The following is an 18,860-nucleotide window of genomic DNA, read 5'->3' on the forward strand; positions in this document are numbered from 1 at the left end:
CCTCCAACATGGCGACCAGAGGCTTCATTATGTCCCCCGGACCCCCTCTGAGGGATCAGACTTCATACAGACTTCATCATTTGAACCCTGGTGATGACCCTCGTCCTGATCCTGCGCCACGCCCTGAGTTTAGACAGTAACCCAAGCCAGAACAAACCCAGGAGCTAAAAATACCAACAGGCAACAGTGGGGCTGCTGTGGGACGGAGGCAGGGGGCATGGGAGGGTCTTCACATGGGGGTAGACAGGGATAGACAGCTGGAGAAAGATCCAGAACAGAAGACGGAGACAAAATACGACAAAAAACACGCCTAAAATCTCAAATATCTCCTTAAAATTCACCTCCCCTTCTTTTTACTCTCTTGGATTTGACGCCCTGGTTCCTGGAGGGGATGAACTTCGCCCTCAGACGCCCATCAGAAGGCAGATCTGGACCTGGTTCTGGACCTGGTTCTGGACGTGGAACCATCATGGAGAACCTGGAGAAGCAGCTGATCTGCCCCGTGTGTCTGGAGATGTTCTCCAAACCCGTGGTCATCCTGCCCTGCCAGCACAACCTCTGCAGGAAGTGTGCCAACGACATGTTCCAGGTGAGTCCGTGTTATAGGAGTTCATTTCACAGGTTTTTAGTTATTTAACGAATCATTTATTTATTTAATTTCAGAATCGGAATCAGTTTTATTGCCAAGTAGGTTTACATTTACAAGTACTTTAACACATGTGTCAAACTCGAGGCCCGGGGGCCAAATCAGGCCCTTGGTGGATTTAATTTCGGCCCGCAGGATAATTTCTAATTACTTTTAGATCTGGCCCGTCGGTATATTGCACGCACACCTTCACTCCATCCTGAGGGTCTCCTCAGCTCAGAGCCTGAGCCCAAACATTGATGACCTTGCACCCCAAGATGAGATGCCAAGTATCTGAACTAGCATCACAGAGCAGCACACTGAGTTTAATGGATGTTTCCTTCTGCACTTTTTCTCTCACGACAACAGGGCATGTTTGGTTTCTCTTTGAGGGAAATAGTTTTGTTGAAGCTGTTGTTGGCCTGTGGGAAAATGTGATCATAAGAAATGACTCTGGAAACGCTGCAGATAGAGCCATAAGAAATTAATGCAACTGATTATTTAATGTTTAATGTTGTTTTTATAGGCAATGATTTAAGCTTTGTTAGTTCCAGGTTTAATATGTGCAATAAGTTCATTTCAATAAGTTCTGCAATAAACATTGAACCAGTCCGGCCCTCGACTAGTACACATTTTTTAATTTTGGCCCACTGTGTATTTGAGTTTGACCCCCCTGCAAAAGAGGGATTTAATTGTAAAAAGAAGCAAATAAAGGACTACGACGACATTAAGACATTTTTACAAGAAATACAACTATACAAAAAAGTAAGTATGATAAAATAGGATTATTTGCTAATTTTTAAAGTTGAAGAGCCGTGCATTTTTAAAAGACAAATATGCAACATATACAGAAGAATGTGCAAAGTTGACAACATCCTCCACAATTTCTCACATCCAGCCATCTTTCCAACAAATGCCGACACCATTTCAAATACATGTCAAGAAACCAAAGATGGAGATTTGGTTTTTCTTATTTTTTTAAAAGTAAAAGTGTAGCACTTAAAATATAACTTAAGTCAAACTACACAGATATTGGCGTCCAAATATACAGGAAGTACCAAAAGTAAAAGTACTTCCTATTTCAGAATAAAATATAACATTACTGGATTGTGATTACTGATGCATTGCTTCCAAAATGTATTGGAGTAGAAGTATAAAATAACTTAACATTAACATAAGCAGGTGAAGTACAAGAACATCAAGTGAAGTACAGACATGCAAACATTGTATCGTGCATATGACAACAAAGCTTTGAATCCTTGAATCCTTCTCTCTTCCTCCAGTCGTCTAACCCCCTCTGGCAGTCCCGCTCTTCTTCCTCCTCTTCCTCCTCTTCTTCCTCCTCCATCGGCTGTCGGTTCCGCTGCCCGTCCTGCAGACAGGAGGTTCTGCTGGACCGGCACGGGGTGTACGGTCTGCAGAGGAACCTGCTGGTGGAGAACATCCTGGACCTGTACAGACAGCAGGAGGCCAGCAGGTGTGTGTGTGTGTGTGTGTGTGTGTGTGTGTGTGTGTGTGTGTGTGTGTGTGTGTGTGTGTGTGTGTGTGTGTGTGTGTGTGTGTGTGTGTGTGTGTGTGTGTGTGTGTGTGTGTGTGTGTGTGTGTGTGTGTGTGTGTGTGTGTGTGTGTGTGTGTGTGTGTGTGTGTGTGTGTGTGTGTGTGTGTGTGTGTGTGTTTCTAGGCGTGTGCTTGTCTGTGTATGTACTACCTTTATGTGTGTGTGTGTGTGTGTGTGTGTGTGTGTTTTTGTTTGTGTCGTTAAACTTACTGTCACCCGTTCATTTAACATTTATAAGTAAGGTATAAACTTGTATTTAATGGTTTATAAAACACTTCCATGTCATTTTAAACACATACACCAACATTTGATTAATGTATAGTATGTTCCAACAATCAGCAAAACCATAAGATGAATTTAGTCATTATTTTCAATCATCAACATTTGAAAGGTCCCTCATATCAACTACTGTCTCCTGCTCAGTTGTTGTTCAGTGGTGCGTCACATCTCCCAAACAGACTGAGGTCTTTATTTAGAGTCTGAAGTCACTCGGATGTTATTGTAATCATGGAGGAACACCGACAGAGAGCAGCAGTGTGTGAGAATGCACTCTCTCTGGCAGTGATGCAGAGGAGATGTGTTATTATTGGAGTAGTTTCAGGTTTTCTGGCTGATTAAACTGTGCAGTAGTTTTGAAGAGAAAAAACAGAATGTCATTTGTGAGAATTAGAATTCATAGTTCTTTAACTCATTTTTATTCACTTTAATAATAAAAAATTCGACATGGGCGAACCAGGATAATTACATTTTTCAGGACTGAAATTATAAAAATAACATGACATGAATAAATGTTCCCAACACATTATCAGTGCTTGTTGTTAGCACTGATAAAACACTTTTTTTGTATGCTTCAAGTCGTGTTGTTGTAAGAGATTGAATCCAGCATCAGTCACAGGTTAGAATTGGGAGGGATGAAACCCTCTGTAATGGTCACACATGCAGAGCACACAGCACACAGTGACATTTGTTCTCTGCTTTTAACCCATCTTAGTACCAGGAGTCTAGTACTAGGAGCAGTGGGCAGCTATTGCACAGCGCCCGGGGAGCAATGGGAGTGAGGGGGGAAGGGGGGTGTCCGGTGCCTTGCTCAAGGGCACCACGGCAGAGCAGGAGGTGAACTGGGACCTCTCCAAGTAGCAGTCCACACTCCATATTTAGGTCTGTTCAGGGACTTGAACCGGCGACCCTACAGCTCACAGTCCAAGCAACTACTGACTGAGCCACTGCCGGACAGGTTGACACCACAGTGGAATATTTTAGACACTGCAAGGAAACCAAAAATCAGGAAGTAGAAGAAATTGCATTCAAAAGTGTAAAAGGTGTAAAATATAAAATGGAAGAGATTTTGTGTACATAAAAAACTAAATTGACAAATGGTAAATGGACTGTACCTACTGCAGCTCTTAATCAGGTCTTTTTGACTCCTCAACGCTCTTTTCATACTACGAGTCATTCACCCATTCATACAGAGCAGCACCATTTGCTCAAGGGAAGCTAACACACACACACACAGATATGGAAAGCCAAAAGTGCCATAATACGCGCGCATATTCGCACGAATATACGGACCTCCGCGAAAACATACGTGCGAAATATACGGGCGAAAATACGGGCAAAAATACGTGCGAATATATACGCAAACATACGCGCGGACATAGATAATGAGCCCCTCCTTCTGATTTCCATAGCCAATAAGTTCAAAGTTTCTTCAACCAATCAGTGAAGGGTAAAGCCAGAACAAAGCAATCTGTAAATGAAAAGTTCCTGACATTGTGAGGCTGTGCTTTAAATGGTACATTATTCCAGATTCAGGGGACTAAGTATTAATTAGCCTTTGAATATAATAAATATATCAATCAATATATATCAATATAACCTGCCTTCATTGTCTTTTAAAATAAAATTGACTTACCCTTACCTTGACCCTCTGGAGTGTGAAGTGAAAGGTATTTTCTCAATGTTTAGATATCTCTTTAAATCAACTTTTAAATGTACTTCGAATAGGCGATTTTATTTTAAAAGACAATGAAGGCAGGTTATATTGATATATTGATTGATATATTTATTATATTCAAAGGAAAATTAATACTTAGCCCCCTGAATCTGGGTACAATTCACAGCATAGCCTCACAATGTCAGGAACTTTTCATCTACAGATTGCTTTGGTCTGGCTTTACTCTTCACTGATTGGTTGAAGAAACTTTGAATTTATTGGCTATGGAAATCAGAAGGAGGGGCTCATTATCATACAAAAAGCGCGTGAATATTCACATGTATATTCGCGCGTATGTTCGCTCTTATTTTTGCGCGTATATTGGCACGTATATTGGCACGTATATTGGCCCGTATATTTGCGCGTATATACGGCCGTTTAAAAAAAAAAAACGGGCGAAATATACATGCGTATTATGGCACTTTGGGCTTTCCATACCCACAGATACCATGTATACATTACTTCAGGGGACATTACATGACTTACGTGCATTTCCTGGAGACTTATCCTAGCCTTAACCATAACCAACACATTCCTAACCCTAACCAGATCTTCACCCTAAAAGTAATGATTCCCCTCCATTGTGTCCCCATAAGGGAAGCAAATCCCCACACATGACTGTGTAAACAGATTTCGGTCCCCACAAGGATACACACACACACACAGTTGGCCAACCGGTCTAACCCAGGGTTCAGTATCTTGCCCAAGGACACATCAACATGTTGACTGCGCGGGCTGGGATCGAACCCACCACCCTCTGGTTGAAAGATGACCGCACTCCCTCGCAGCCACAGTCGCCAAATAGACAGATACGTTTATTGATACATGATTATCTAATGCCAGATGTTAAACTTCCTAATTACATTATAAGGGTTACTTGTATCTCTACATGGTGAGCCTTTGTTCTGTGACCTTTGTGCTTTTTGGGCAGGGACTTGGCCTACATTGCACTGTCAGCAGGTGTTACAGTTATAGGCATACCTTCGGTCAAAGCTTTGTTCACTTCTTTTTGTGTCTGGCTGATGCTCGACTGCACGATGTCGTCTGAAGTGTTTTGCTATCTACCATTTTGTATGCAAGTAGAATCCTCTTCAGTCCATCTGCCTGTTTTATGACCGTCCACTCACTAAAACTGGGCTCTGATATTTAAATCGTCCTCACTCTAAAATAGACGCTCACTGAGTCAGTGCTGGCAGAGACAGAAGAAGAGAAGGACAGGAAGACAGAAGGACAGGAGGACAGAAGGAGAGGAGGACACAAGGACAGGAGGACAGAAGTAAGAAGGAGAGAAGGACAGGAGGGCAGAAGGACAGGAGGAAGAAGGACAGGAGGAAACAAGGAGAGAAGGAGAGAAGGATAAAACGACACGAGGACAGAAGGATAGAAGGAAAGAAAGACAGAAAGACAGGAGGACAGAATGAGAAGGAAGAAGGACATAAGGACAGGAGGGCAGAAGGACATAAGGACAGAAGGACATAAGGACAGGAGGACAGAAGGCAGAAGGACAGAAAGACAGAAGGACAGAAGGACAAGAGGACAGAAGGAAGAAGGACTGGAGGACAGAAGGACAGAAAGAGAGAAGGACACAAGGACAGAAGGACAGGAGGGCAGAAGGACATAAGGAGACAAGGACAGAAGGCAGAAGGACAGGAGGACAGAAAGATAGGAGAGAAGGAAAGGAGGACAGAAGGAAGAAGGACAGGAGGACACAAGGACAGGAGGAAAAAGGACAGAAGGAAGAAGGACTGGAGGACAGAAGGACAGGAGGACAGGAGGACAGGAGGACAGAAGGAAGAAGGACTGGAGGACAGAAGGACAGAAGGACAGGAGGACAGGAGGACAGAAGGAAGAAGGACTGGAGGACAGAAGGACAGAAGGACAGGAGGACAGGAGGACAGAAGGAAGAAGGACAGAAGGACAGAAGGAAGAAGGACAGGAGGACACAAGGACAGAAGGACAGAAGGACAGGAGGACAACAGGAAGAAGGACAGAAGGACAGAAGGAAGAAGGACAGGAGGACAGAAGGACAGAAGGACAGGAGGATAGGAGGACAACAGGAAGAAGGACAGAAGGACAGGAGTCCCCTCACTATCTGTGTGGGCTAAAATAGATGTGATTGTTCACAAGTGTTTTGTAGTTTCTCATCGTTTTTGTGCGTAAAAAGATTCCTCGTGACTTAATCATCCTTTCTGTCAGGGACACCGACGTCAGAGCACAATGGAGCCTCTATCTCTGTCCTTCTGGTGTCCATGTGAAGTCACTAGAGGGAGATTTAGGAGGTGTTGTTTCTGCTGTCACAAGAAAACAAATAAAGGAAGTATTTCCTGCAACAACAGAAACCCTGAATTATTAGCACGTGGTAATCTCATACTCTAACATTGCATTTCAACTAAGAAAGACTGCAGCTAGTATGCACGCTTGGCTTAAGTATATTGTATCCTAAGTTAATATTTTAGTATAGTTTGGTATGTATTTGGTATGTGTGTTCTAAGTTATGACCTTTGTATTTTAAATGTTGTCTTCTTCAGATATCTTGCTTTTATAAATATTTGTTCTTGTATATATATGCATTTATATTTTTTGTATTTCTAGTATTATTTTGTATTTTGTTTTATTTATCAACTCGCATATATATGTAGATATTAATGGTATATTTTAATTGTATTTATTTATTTGTATTATTCACCCATGTATGTATATATTTACGGTATTAGATTTTGTTTACCTAATGTATTAATTCAAAATACATGTACTTAAAAAAAAGAGTATGCATGAAATTAGATGATTTATGTCTATTGTTGTCACTCTTTGTGTCTGACCCAGGCCTGTCCCCATGAAGCCTGAGCAGCAGCAGCAGCTCGTGTGTGAGGACCACGAAGAGGAGAGGATCAACATCTACTGTCTCTCCTGTGAGACGCCCACCTGCTCCATGTGCAAAGTGTTCGGGAAACACAAAGCGTGCGACGTGGCTCCGCTCAGCAGCGTCTACCTGAGGCAGAAGGTGGGCTTTTATCATGACCACATGTTTCAAAAGATTCAACAGTGTAGAAATGGCAATGAAATTCTTCTGACCTGAGCTCCTCCAACAATGCAACATATAGAATAACATACAAAGTAGTGCAAAAAGTCCATATACACGTCAATAGAATATGATATGTACAGGAACAGAATATGAAATGAAATAATGTAATTTAAGACTCAATTAAATAGGGTTTATTGCCATGTCATTTTATAACCTGTCACTCACAGATTCACAATCTTTAATACGCTTCTCTTTGCTCTCCACGTCTCATCATATCAATCCAAATGACTTCAATTCAGTATTTAAGAATGAAAATAGTAACCTTAACTTTAAACCTTACATTTCGAAGTTGTGTAAAAACTGTTAGATGTTCATTTGACTTAAAACAGATGATGGCCTTTATCTGGGGTTTAGTCCGGCAGTGGCTCAGTCAGTAGGGGCTTGGACTGTGAGCCGTAGGGTCGCCGGTTCAAGTCCCCGAACAGACCTAAATATGGAGTGTGGACTTCTACTTGGAGAGGTCCCAGTTCACCTCCTGCCCTGCCGTGGTGCCCTTGAGCAAGACACCGGACATCCCCCTTCCCCCCACTCCCCGGGCGCTGTACAATAGCTGCCCACTGCTCCTAGTACTAGACTCCTGGTACTAAGATGGGTTAAAAGCAGAGAACACATGTCACTGTGTGCTCTGCATGTGTGACCATTAAAGAGGGTTTCATCCCTCCCTTTCTATCTATCTATCTATCTTACATGCTTTCCTTTGTTTCTATTTTTAAAACTTCATTGCCCAGGATGCACTTTGACTTACACCCAGTGCAAATGCAAGCAGATAAACAGTGGTGGAAGAAGTATCCATTTGTTCTAATACATGAATATAAAAAATCCTGCATATAAAATCTAACTTGAAGGTAGGGTAGGTAAGAATGGAGAAACCAGCTCGAGTGCGCTAGAATTTGAAAGTACGCAGCCGAAAGAAATCTGCCCCTTCCTTCAGACTTCCTTACAGAGCCCCTCCTCTAACACACGAACGTGCACATGACCAATGAGAGCACGAGATAAGTTTGTGCACAGATGGAAGGCTGACAGGCAGGTAGGCCATCCAGTTATTTTAGCCGGGCCGGCTCAGATGATTGGTCGTGCTTTTCACAGCGCCACTGCTTCCACAGATATCATTTTTTTATGTATTTATTGTCAAAGCATTTAATATATTCATTGCTATCGGGATGTTAAGAGCATTCCATGGAATATAACAACAAGTGTTTCTGGAGTGAATTACCTACCCCACCTTTAAGTAAAAGTGAAGAAAGATTATCAGCAAAATGTTCTTTAACTCCTACCTAAAGTCAAAGTAGAAGACATTTGCCTAATTTAGCTATGAATGATTCTCTATGTCGTAGTATTTTCATATTGTTAATATTTCTGCCTCAATCATAATTTGTCTGGTGTAGAAAAACAAATATTCACTGAATATTCATGTATTGGGTGGCGTGTGGCGCAGAGGAAGTGCGTTGGTGTTGGGATCAGGGGAGCACAGGTTTAACCTCTTAAGCCCCAAGCTTGTTTTTCAGGTTTCAGGCTCGAAAATGACATTCCCAGAACAAATGACCGTATCTTCACTTCTAAAAGGGTTAAATTAATAATCTTTTTCCTCAAAGTAATGATAAACCTGGGAGTTGGATGTAGAAAAGTCAGAATCAATATAGATTTTTTTTATTTTAAAGAAAATTGAGATTGAACATAGTAAAAAACTGTAAATTATAGTGTCCGTCCAAAAATATTTTGTACTTATAGTGAAAACTAACCTTGGATGATGGGTTAGTAGAATAAAAGCTTTAGGAATCCAAAGTAGAACCTATAATAAGTACCCTGTATCAAGATTGATGCAAAACAAGTGATATTTGACCTTTTTAGACAGATTTAGAAAAAAAAACTCTTCTGGGGCCATTTGGGTGGATTTTCCATATCTCTGGCCCCCCTGCTGGATTTTGACATGTGACATCTCTTTCTGACCGTCAGAGCCAATAGAATCGAAGGGAAATCGTCCCGCACACACTCATGTTAAAAAAAAAGATGGGCCCATTCAGTCTTGCTACAGAGCGTAAGAAGGGCCTGCTCTACTATTTTAAAACGGAATTGCAGTTTTATTGCTAATAGATTATCAGAACATTTCAAAGGGGACACAGAACCGGGTCCGTGGGGCACCCCACTGCAGTCAGCATGTCTTTGAGTCCCTGCGCAAGACACCCCCAAATTGCTCCTGTGGGGATTGCCCACAGTATTGAGTTATGCTTTGGATAAAAGCGTCTAACAAGTTACATGTCATGTCATGTAATCGGATTTTCTTTCTTAACTTTGTGTAATAAAAATACACCTTTTTACTCTTAAAAAGCTGTGGAGTAGAAGTGGAACATAGCATAAAATGGAAAAAAACGAAGAAATATACTTTGAATATACTTGAATAAATAAACTATAGGTACTTTGATCCACTGCAAATAAATAGTGTCTGTAAACACTGGAAACAGCACACGCCTTAAAGGGGATTCATGGTGATACCAGACGTTGTTTTAATAACTTGTGCATTAAATATACCACATTATTTACTGATTATTGGTCTCACAGAGACAGAGTGCAGTGGTTTACTGATGCAGTGTCAGCAGCATGTTTGTTATGGAGCAGTCGTCCTCTCGATCTCTCACTCTGTCTCTGAATCGCTCATCTGAGATTCAGAGGACGAGAGGAAAGTTGTTCCTCCTCCATCTTCATGCAAAGGTTAATGTGGAAAACAAAAGTTGCTGCTCTAATTTAATTTGTGGCCTGCAGAGAGCGTGAGTACGACTGCTGCGAACACTTTTAATGACGCTAAGATTCTCCTAACAGATGCATGATGGTGACTCAGGGTGTTGTGTTTGAGGGTTACTCTTTAGAAAGTACTTATGGTGCATTCCCCTTCCAATACTGCACACATTCTTCTACATGTGTGTGTTTAAAAGAGAAAACATTTCTGAATCTGCAAAGAAATACATATATAGTCAAGTCAGGAGTCTGATTGGTCGAAGGCGGTCTTGATTTGTGAATAAAACCCCAAATGTCCAGTAATATTAGGAATTTGCTTAAGGAGGGAGAATATATTACTCTCATTTTTGAAAGTGAAACTGTATCTGCAACCTATCAGGAATCCAGGGTTACCATTTAAAGTATATGAGAGATTTTACAATTCAAATTGGTGGAAAAAGGTTTTGGATAATGGAAAGGTTTTATTAATCACAAATCACCAACACGACTCAAATTCAAAGAAAAAACATCCACAAAGGTTATAATCAAGTTGCTCTCAGTCAAAACAACTTGCATTTGCATTACATTTAAAGGAAATATGAACTCACAGATGTTGCTAATATTCATTTATTTTCAGAGGAATGTTGATTATATGTCGGGGATGTTGTGGATGTTTGCAGACGGACCTGAGCGACAGCATCGCCATGTTGGTGGCCAACAACGACCACATCCAGACTCTCATCTCTGAGATGGAAGAGATGTGCTGCTGTGTGGAGGTCAGACACACACACACACACACACACACACACACACACACACACACACACACACACACACACACACACACACACACACACACACACACACACACACACACACACACACACACACACACACACACACATACACACACACACACACACACACACACACACACACACACACACACATACACACACACACACACACACACACACACACACACACACACACACACACACACACACAAACAAATGGACGCTTACACACACGCTTACACACACATCCAGCTGTTTTGATAACATACACTCTTTTGTTAGACCTTTTATTGATGTGAGAAGAAATTATCCAAAATCACTGTGAAATACTTTATTTACTTATTCTAAAAATCCTATATTCAACAATGATATCTTTAATAATGCAAATTGTATCTTATATTATGTTAAAATACAGGTGTACAGTCAAACCTAAAGTAGGCATACAAAGCTTATTAAGTATACAGATTGAAACTGTTGTTGGCACTGTGTATATATTTTTGCATTGCACCTTTTTTTGGTTTTTATATTTACCCTTTTCCAACTCTGAATGAAATCTTCTACACTGCTCATAAAAGAGATGTGCAGTGCATGCTTAAAGTAGTTGTATAATGAGTATGTAAGCAGACCAAACAGGTTATTATGAAAAACCATAGTTTATAATTGTATTCCTGAATAACAAACCGCCTTCTTCCTCGCCTCAGGAGAACGGTCAGCGTCAGAGGGAACATCTGGAGGAGCGTTTCGAGGCTCTGGTGAACATCCTGGACGAGAGGAAGCAGGATCTGGTGGGTCTGATCTCCAAACATCACGACAACACACTGAGGCGCGTCCGCTCTCTGATTGGTCGACACAGCGAGCAGCTGGAGGCCGCCGTCACTCTGCTGGAGACCGCCATCCAATCAATGGAGGAGCCACACATGCCTCTGTTCATACAGGTGTGTGTGTGTGTGTGTGTGTGTGTGTGTGTGTGTGTGTGTGTGTGTGTGTGTGTGTGTGTGTGTGTGTGTGTGTGTGTGTGTGTGTGTGTGTGTGTGTGTGTGTGTGTGTGTGTGTGTGTGTGTGTGTCTGTCTGTGTCTGTGTCTGTGTGTGTGTGTGTGTGTGTGGGGGGTGATACTCTAGGTGTGTGTGTGTGTGTGTGTGTGTGTGTGTGTGTGTGTGTGTGTGTGGGGGGGGTGATAGTCTAGGTGTGTGTGTGTTTGTGTGTGTGTGTGTGTGTGTGTATGTGTGTGTGTGTGTGTGTGTGTGTGTGTGTCTGTGTGTGTGGGGGTGATAGTCTAGGTGTGTGTGTGTGTGTGTGTGGGTGGGTGATACTCTAGGTTTGTGTGTGTGTGTGTGTGTGTGTGTGTGTGTGTGTGTCTGTGTGTGTGTGTGTGTGTGTGTGTGTGTGTGTGTGTGTGTGTGTGTGTGTGTGTGTGTGTGGGGGTGATAGTCTAGGTGTGTGTGTGTGTGTGTGTGTGTGTGTGTGTGTGTGTGTGTGGGTGATACTCTAGGTTTGTGTGTGTGTGTGTGTGTGTGTGTGTGTGTGTGTGTGTGTGTGTGTGTGTGTGTGTGTGTGTGTGTGTGTGTGTGTGTGTGTGTGTGTGTGTGTGTGTGTGTACTCCTCCTTAAAGCAGGTGTTAAAGGAGTTAGTGGAAGCAGGCAGTAAACACCAGGAAGTATTTCTTAAAATGTAATAACGATATTTGTTGTATTATCACCCATGACATGTCTAAGAACTAGTCTGAAGCATAGTGGGATTCATTGTCTCTTTCTGTCTCTCTTCTTCACTCTCACAGAGCGCTGAAGTCATTCTAGAAAAGTAAGTCAAGTTTGTGACGAAGCTCTGATTCTGCATGTAGGGATCAGGGCAGATTTAATAATAATATTGTACAATGATCTTAATAAACTAAATCTTACATTAATGTGTGTGTGTGTGTGTGTGTGTGTGTGTGTGTGTGTGTGTGTGTGTGTGTGTGTGTGTGTGTGTTTGTGTGTGTGTGTGTGTGTGTGTGTGTGTGTCTGTGTGTGTGTGTGTCAGGATGGCGGTGACAGCCTCTCACTTGGAGCGTCCTGAGGTCAGGTTTGAGAGTGTGAGTCACTTTGTTCTCGATACAGACGACCTCGCTGACCTGCTGAGGAACATCCACTTCTCCTCCGGTAAAACATCCCTCACTTTAAACAAAAGAGCTTCTGTGAACATGTGACCTCAGAGACACTGTGATCAAGAAAATGAAAACATTACATTTTAATGGCAAACTACTTTGTTATTTTTGATTTGTGTATAACTTCGTAATCTCAAGCACTACTAACCGTTTTAAGTCTTTTCAAACATGTCTATGTATAAAATATTCAACAGCTACTTCTACTATGACTTTTTTCATATGTTTGACAAACTGTACCATGACTTTTTTTTCTAAAATATTTCCCAACATAATATACAGTACTATGACTTTTTTGTGCAACATACTATACTATTACTTTTTAGAAATATTTTTAACACAACTTCTTTACATATTATTGTATGACTACAGCCCGGCTCATAGGCTGCAACAAAGAAGGGAGACAAGACAAGTTTAAGTGTAACAATTGGGCATATTTATTTACAATATAACAAAACCAAAGGACTGAACAAACCTAAGTGGAAGTCATTTATCAGTAAGGTGTCTGTGGGCGTTTGAAAACGTGCAACAGTAGAGCAAGAGATCACATTATGGGATGGCGTTGGCCTTGGAAGGGGTCTTAACACTTGTTTTATATTAAATGGCATAAACATTAAATGGTGTGTGTGTGTGTGTGTGTGTGTGTGTGTGTGTGTGTGTGTGTGTGTGTGTGTGTGTGTGTGTGTGTGTGTGTGTGTGTGTGTGTGTGTGTGTGTGTGTGTGTGTGTGTGTGTGTGTGTGTGTGTGTGTGTGTGTGTGTGTGTGTGTGTGTCTTTAGGTGTGGGAGATGATGGAGAAGAAGATCATGAAGAAAGAGAAGAGTAAAAACCTCTGCTTGAGATTTTCAGAACATTTGTTTGAAAATGATTTGATATTCTGTGAGGGAATAACCGGAGGGAAACTCACGGTGTGAATCTCCCTGTTGACCTGTTTTGGTGAATTATTATGGAATGTATTTCACGGGGCTTCGTGGTGTTTGGTTTACGTTGAGAAAATGTCAGACTCCTCACATCTGTCACCAGAGGGGGTAACTGTTGAATGTAGTAACAAACACACATTACACTACATAACCTTATCTTTAAGTTTAAGGTCAAAGTCAAAGGTGTCATACATAATAATCTAATAAAAGTAAATGTAATCACTACTGCAGTGCAACAAAACAGGAAGATTACATGTGGACTCTTAAACATAAGATCTCTGGCTCAGCGGTTCCCAACCTTTTTCAACTCAGGGCCCACTTAAGAATCAAAAATGTTTTCGCGGTCCACATTCAACCATAAACAATACTGAGGCTGAATAAGGTTCTGATTGGTCAATTCGGAACATGTGACACGTTGTAAATCCAGAAGAACAGACCGCTGTCAAAGACTGTAATGACCTTTGCTCATAAGAATCAAGAAAGAGAAAGGAAAAGAGGTTCAAATAAAAAAACTTTTTTAATAATGAAAATATTTCCACACAAATCTTAATGTTGTGAAAATTATTTGGCGGCAAATATTGAATTTACATTTACACCCTTTAATATTTTATTTGGCCTTTTAGATGAAGACCGCACACATATTACTTTAAAATACATATTTTTAAAAGTCAATCAAGGAGTAATCTTAATTTAAGGTGTTTGAAGAGTAGATTAAAAAAATGATTGCCACAAAAAATGTAAGGCTCATCACACCATGAAATGGGAAAGAATGAGCTCTAACGAAGAGTGGGATTAAAGGAACAATAAATATGCCATGTTGTGTTTTGGTGGTATTTGGTTGTCAACCTATTTTTGTTTGTGAAATGTTGAAGTGATCCTATTGACTGTATCTTTATTTCTTCTGTTTTTGTTTTGTTTTTGTCTGAGATGGGAATGTCATCTCCTATATGTTATTGGTATGTCCATGTTTGTGTCTCTAGCCCAGGGGTGCCCACACTTTTTCAGCTTGGGAGCTACTTTTAAAATGAGCAAGCCCAAAATATCTACCTACAGGGTGCCCAATCTGTGTCGCGAGCGCGGTGGGGGGGGGGAGGTGCTAGTGGACTAAACTGCAGGTAAACTGTGGCGCGCTTACACTAATTGGGCTGTTGTTATGCCTGCTGTGACGTTAAGTTACCGCTTGTAATTAAAGGAGGGAGGGGGAGCAGCGCTGAGGAACAGCAGAGTGCGGGTTGACATTCTCCTTATTGTGCGTGAGCAGAGACAGGCTGCAACTGTCTTAGCTAGGTTCAAGTTAGACAACTAATGTGTGGGCATGGGTTTATCAAGGGGCAGAGTTCAGCAGGGTAACAGCCCTGGGGAAGAAGCTGTCCCTGAACCTGCTGGTCTTGGAGCGGAGGCTCCTGAGGGTAGGAGGACAAACAGATGGTTTGCAGGTTGAGAGGTGTCTTTAAAGATGTTGTTGGCCCTCTGCAAACATCTTATTCCCTGGATGTCCTCGATGGCAGGGAGTGGGACACCAATGATGCGTTTGACGATTTTTGACACCCTCTGCAATGCCTTCCTGTTGAGCATTGAGCAGTTCCCATACCAGGCTGTGATACAGCTGGTCAGGAGGCTCTCGATGGTGCAGCGATAAAAGTTCACCAGAATCTGAGGAGAGAGGTGATCTTTCTTTAGACTCCTCAAGAAGAAGAGACGCTGGAGAGCATTCTTTACTGGTGGTGTTGTTGGACCATGAGAGGTCATCGAGTATGTGGACCCCCAGGAACTTGAAGCTAGACACACGTTCCACCGCCGTTCCATTTATGTGGATGGGAGTGTGTGTGTTGCCTTTTGATTTCCTGAAGTCCACAATGAGTTATTTTGTTGTGTTGAGGGCCAGGTTATTGTCGGCACATCACTCAGTCAGATGCTGAACCTCCTCCCTGAGGAGGAGAGGAGGGGGCTCAGCACGCAGCCTTGTGGGACACCAGTATTTAGGCTGAGGGTCATGGAGAAGAGATTGTCTAACCTGACATGCTGGGGTTTGTTGGTTAGAAAGTCTAGATCCAGTTACAAAGGGGGGCGTCGATGCCCAGGTCAGTGAGTTTTGTGATTAGCTTGGAGGGGATGACGGTGTTGAAGGCTGAACTGAAGTCGATGAACAGCAGTCTAGCATAGGAGTTGGTTTTTTCCAGATGTGAGAGGACGGTGTGAAGTGTTATGGAAACAGCATCTTCCCTGCTCCTATTAGTCCGGTATGCAAATTCATGGGGGTCCAGTGTCGGTGATAGGCAGGATTTAAGCTGTGCTAGGACCAACTTCTTGAAGCACTTCATGAGAATGGGTGTAAGTGCAACGGGACGGAAGTCATTCAGGCCTGCTGCAGCAGAGTGTTTGGGCACTGGCACTATGGCGGTGGTTTTAAAGCATGTGAGGACAACAGTTTGGGCCAGGGACGAGTTCAAAATGTCATGACCTCAGTCAGTTGCCCAGCACAGGCCCTGAGAACGCGGCCTGGGATGCCATCGGGTCCAGCAGCCTTGCGTGCATTAATCCTGCTCAGTTTGGTGAGGACATCAGAAGCTGAGAGTGTGAGGGGCTGGTGGTCTGCAGGGGGAACAGCCTTGGTGGCTGTCTCCTGGTTGTCCCTGTCGAAGTGAGCATAGAAGTTATTCAGCTCGTTTAGGAAGGAGGCGTCGTTTGACGTTTATTCACTGATAAACTGTATTTAATTTAACCCTCTATGGCATGACGTTTTATTTTGGGAGGAAGAAAATGATTCACCATGGGTTTTAGGAGCTTAGGGGTCCCTGATATTGTATAAATTATAAAATGTGACCCCCCCACACCCCTCAACCAGGGGTCGGTTTGTTGCCTCAGGGCAACAATGTGCTACGAGGGTATTGAAACACCAAGGATTTCTACAATTCAGAAGAAATTTAAAAAACAACTCTATATGAATTCAAAAGGTTTTCTTGTGTGTGTGTGTGTGTGTGTGTGTGTGTGTGTGTGTGTGTGTGTGTGTGTGTGTGTGTGTGTGTCTGTCTGTCTGTCTGTCTGTCTGTCTGTCTGTCTGTCTGTCTGTCTGTCTGTCTGTCTGTCTGTCTGTCTGTCTGTCTGTCTGTCTGTCTGTCTGTCTGTCTGTCTGTCTGTCTGTCTGTCTGTCTGTCTGTCTGTCTGTCTGTCTTTGTGTATGTACGTGTATGTCTGTGTTTGTGTGTGTGTGTGTGTGTGTGTGTCTTTGTGTGTGTACGTGTATGTCTGTGTGTGTGTGTGTGTTTTTTTCTGTGTGTGTGTGTCTTTTTCTGTGTGTGTGTGTGTGTGTTTTTTTCTGTGTGTGTGTGTGTGTGTTTTTTTCTGTGTGTGTGTGTGTCTGTGTGTGTGTGTGTGTGTGTGTGTGTCTGTGTGCCTAACCCTATCTTGACCTTCACTGTCCTCACTGTCAGACGGAATAGCCCTAACAGCCGGATCGTGTCCCTTCTGCCCATAACATGTTTTGGGGTCCATTTCCTGTAAATATCAGTAGATGGTAAAAACATTGACTAGGTTTATCATTTTACAGCTGAGCACATTTGCACAAAAAAGTGTTCCAAGTAGCACAGTGTTTCCCTGAGGCAACGAACGACAACAAATAGTTTTAGCTAATTAATAAATACATAATAAGTCTTTAAACAATCCAATATACTTCTTTACGTATTCATGCACATGCATGTATTGTGTACATTTCTAAAATGTTAAAAAGTGAAATGTATCTTACCAAGTGGTGGCCCTGAGTCCCCTGCAGCTTTGCTTGCAGAAAGGACTGCTCCACCCCCAGACAAAATGCCACACCCATATAATTCCCTCATTCTATTGGACACCAGCATGTCAGGTGACATTGTGTATATTTAAAGAAATAAAATATTTAGAGGGCCAGTGTGAGGTCTAAAAAAGTGGTTTGTTGCCTGAGGGCAACAGTATGCCATAGAGGGTTAATCTTACTGCATAATATATAATGTTACATTCTGTTATTGTATATCATATTCTATTTAAGTGTATATAGACTTCTTGCACTACTTTTTTTTTATTGTTATTTTTGTATTTTATTTTTGAATGTATTTTATTGTTTATGCCTTATATAACTATGTTGCTTTGTTGGGGAGCTCGGACATAAGATTTTCATTGCCATTTCTACACTGTAGCTTATGACAGTAACACCTTTCAATCTTGACTCTTTTGAATCTTGTTACGATAGCAACAGTATACACAGTAATTCAAAGTAGCTCCACCTTTACCAGCTGTGATGAACACATTAATAATAAATAAAAGAATCCAGTGATTAAATATCTACGATAAAAAAATGAGCCATTACACACCATTTTGTACTTTTACTTAGTAAGATTTTAAATGCAGGACTTTTACTTGAGTCAAATATTAGAGTACTTCTTACACCACTGCTTATTAGTAAATGTTAGCATGCTAACACGCTAAACTAAATGGATGAGCATTATAAACGTTATATCGGCATGTACCATTGAAAGGGTGTTTCTAGTTTAGGTTTCAACAAACCACAGCACTGAGACTGCTTAAAGTTTTAATCTTATGAGATATCAGTGCTAGAAAAACTGGGGACTGGGGACTTTCTGAAACAGATCTAAACCGTCCCGGTTTGAATCCTGTTCACAGAACAAGAATTATTCTGCAATTATTTGAGCTACATTCATCTGTTCTACATCTACATGCGTATGCTAGCTAAGGTTATGGAAAACAATTATTTTGCAGATGACAGAGATTTAGGTAACAATAAGGTGACAATGATCCCATAAAGGAATTGATGAGTGAATTATTGAACAAATGTTGCCAATTCAATTTGAAACTACTCATTATTATAATGTAACTTCACCAAGTCATTTTGTGAGTTGTGTTGGTATACATATTTTTTTAACGATTACTTCTGGACTTGTACCATATCCTCTTTATACGTCCTGCGGTTGGTCTTAGTTTCTATAAAGCTAAAAATGACACTTTAGGCAAATTGTTTAACATCAGCCCTGATTTGTTGGAATGATAACAT

General features: G+C 41.6%; 1 protein-coding gene across 1 annotated transcript; it reads left to right on the plus strand.

The window, feature by feature from the left end:
• Positions 1–252: 252 nt before the first annotated feature.
• On the plus strand, positions 253–18,692 carry trim54 (tripartite motif containing 54). The gene is made up of 8 exons (XM_079644120.1): positions 253–589; positions 1,909–2,102; positions 7,000–7,177; positions 10,648–10,743; positions 11,466–11,699; positions 12,541–12,563; positions 12,783–12,901; positions 13,682–18,692. The coding sequence occupies exons 1-8, from the start codon at positions 392–394 to the stop codon at positions 13,726–13,728; spliced, it is 1,089 nt and encodes a 362-aa protein (XP_079500246.1). The 5' UTR covers positions 253–391; the 3' UTR covers positions 13,729–18,692.
• Positions 18,693–18,860: the final 168 nt, after the last annotated feature.

This window comes from Notothenia rossii (genome assembly GCF_949606895.1).
Source record: "Notothenia rossii genome assembly, chromosome: 8".
Classification (NCBI taxonomy): domain Eukaryota; kingdom Metazoa; phylum Chordata; class Actinopteri; order Perciformes; family Nototheniidae; genus Notothenia; species Notothenia rossii.

Excerpts from the sequence above, each read along its gene's own strand:
- trim54 (XM_079644120.1), top strand. The coding sequence starts at position 392 with ATGAACTTCGCCCTCAGACGCCCATCAGAAGGCAGATCTGGACCTGGT. Across the intron at positions 10,744-11,465 it reads AGATGTGCTGCTGTGTGGAG|GAGAACGGTCAGCGTCAGAG; the intron begins GTCAGACACACA and ends TCCTCGCCTCAG. Across the intron at positions 11,700-12,540 it reads ACATGCCTCTGTTCATACAG|AGCGCTGAAGTCATTCTAGA; the intron begins GTGTGTGTGTGT and ends TCACTCTCACAG.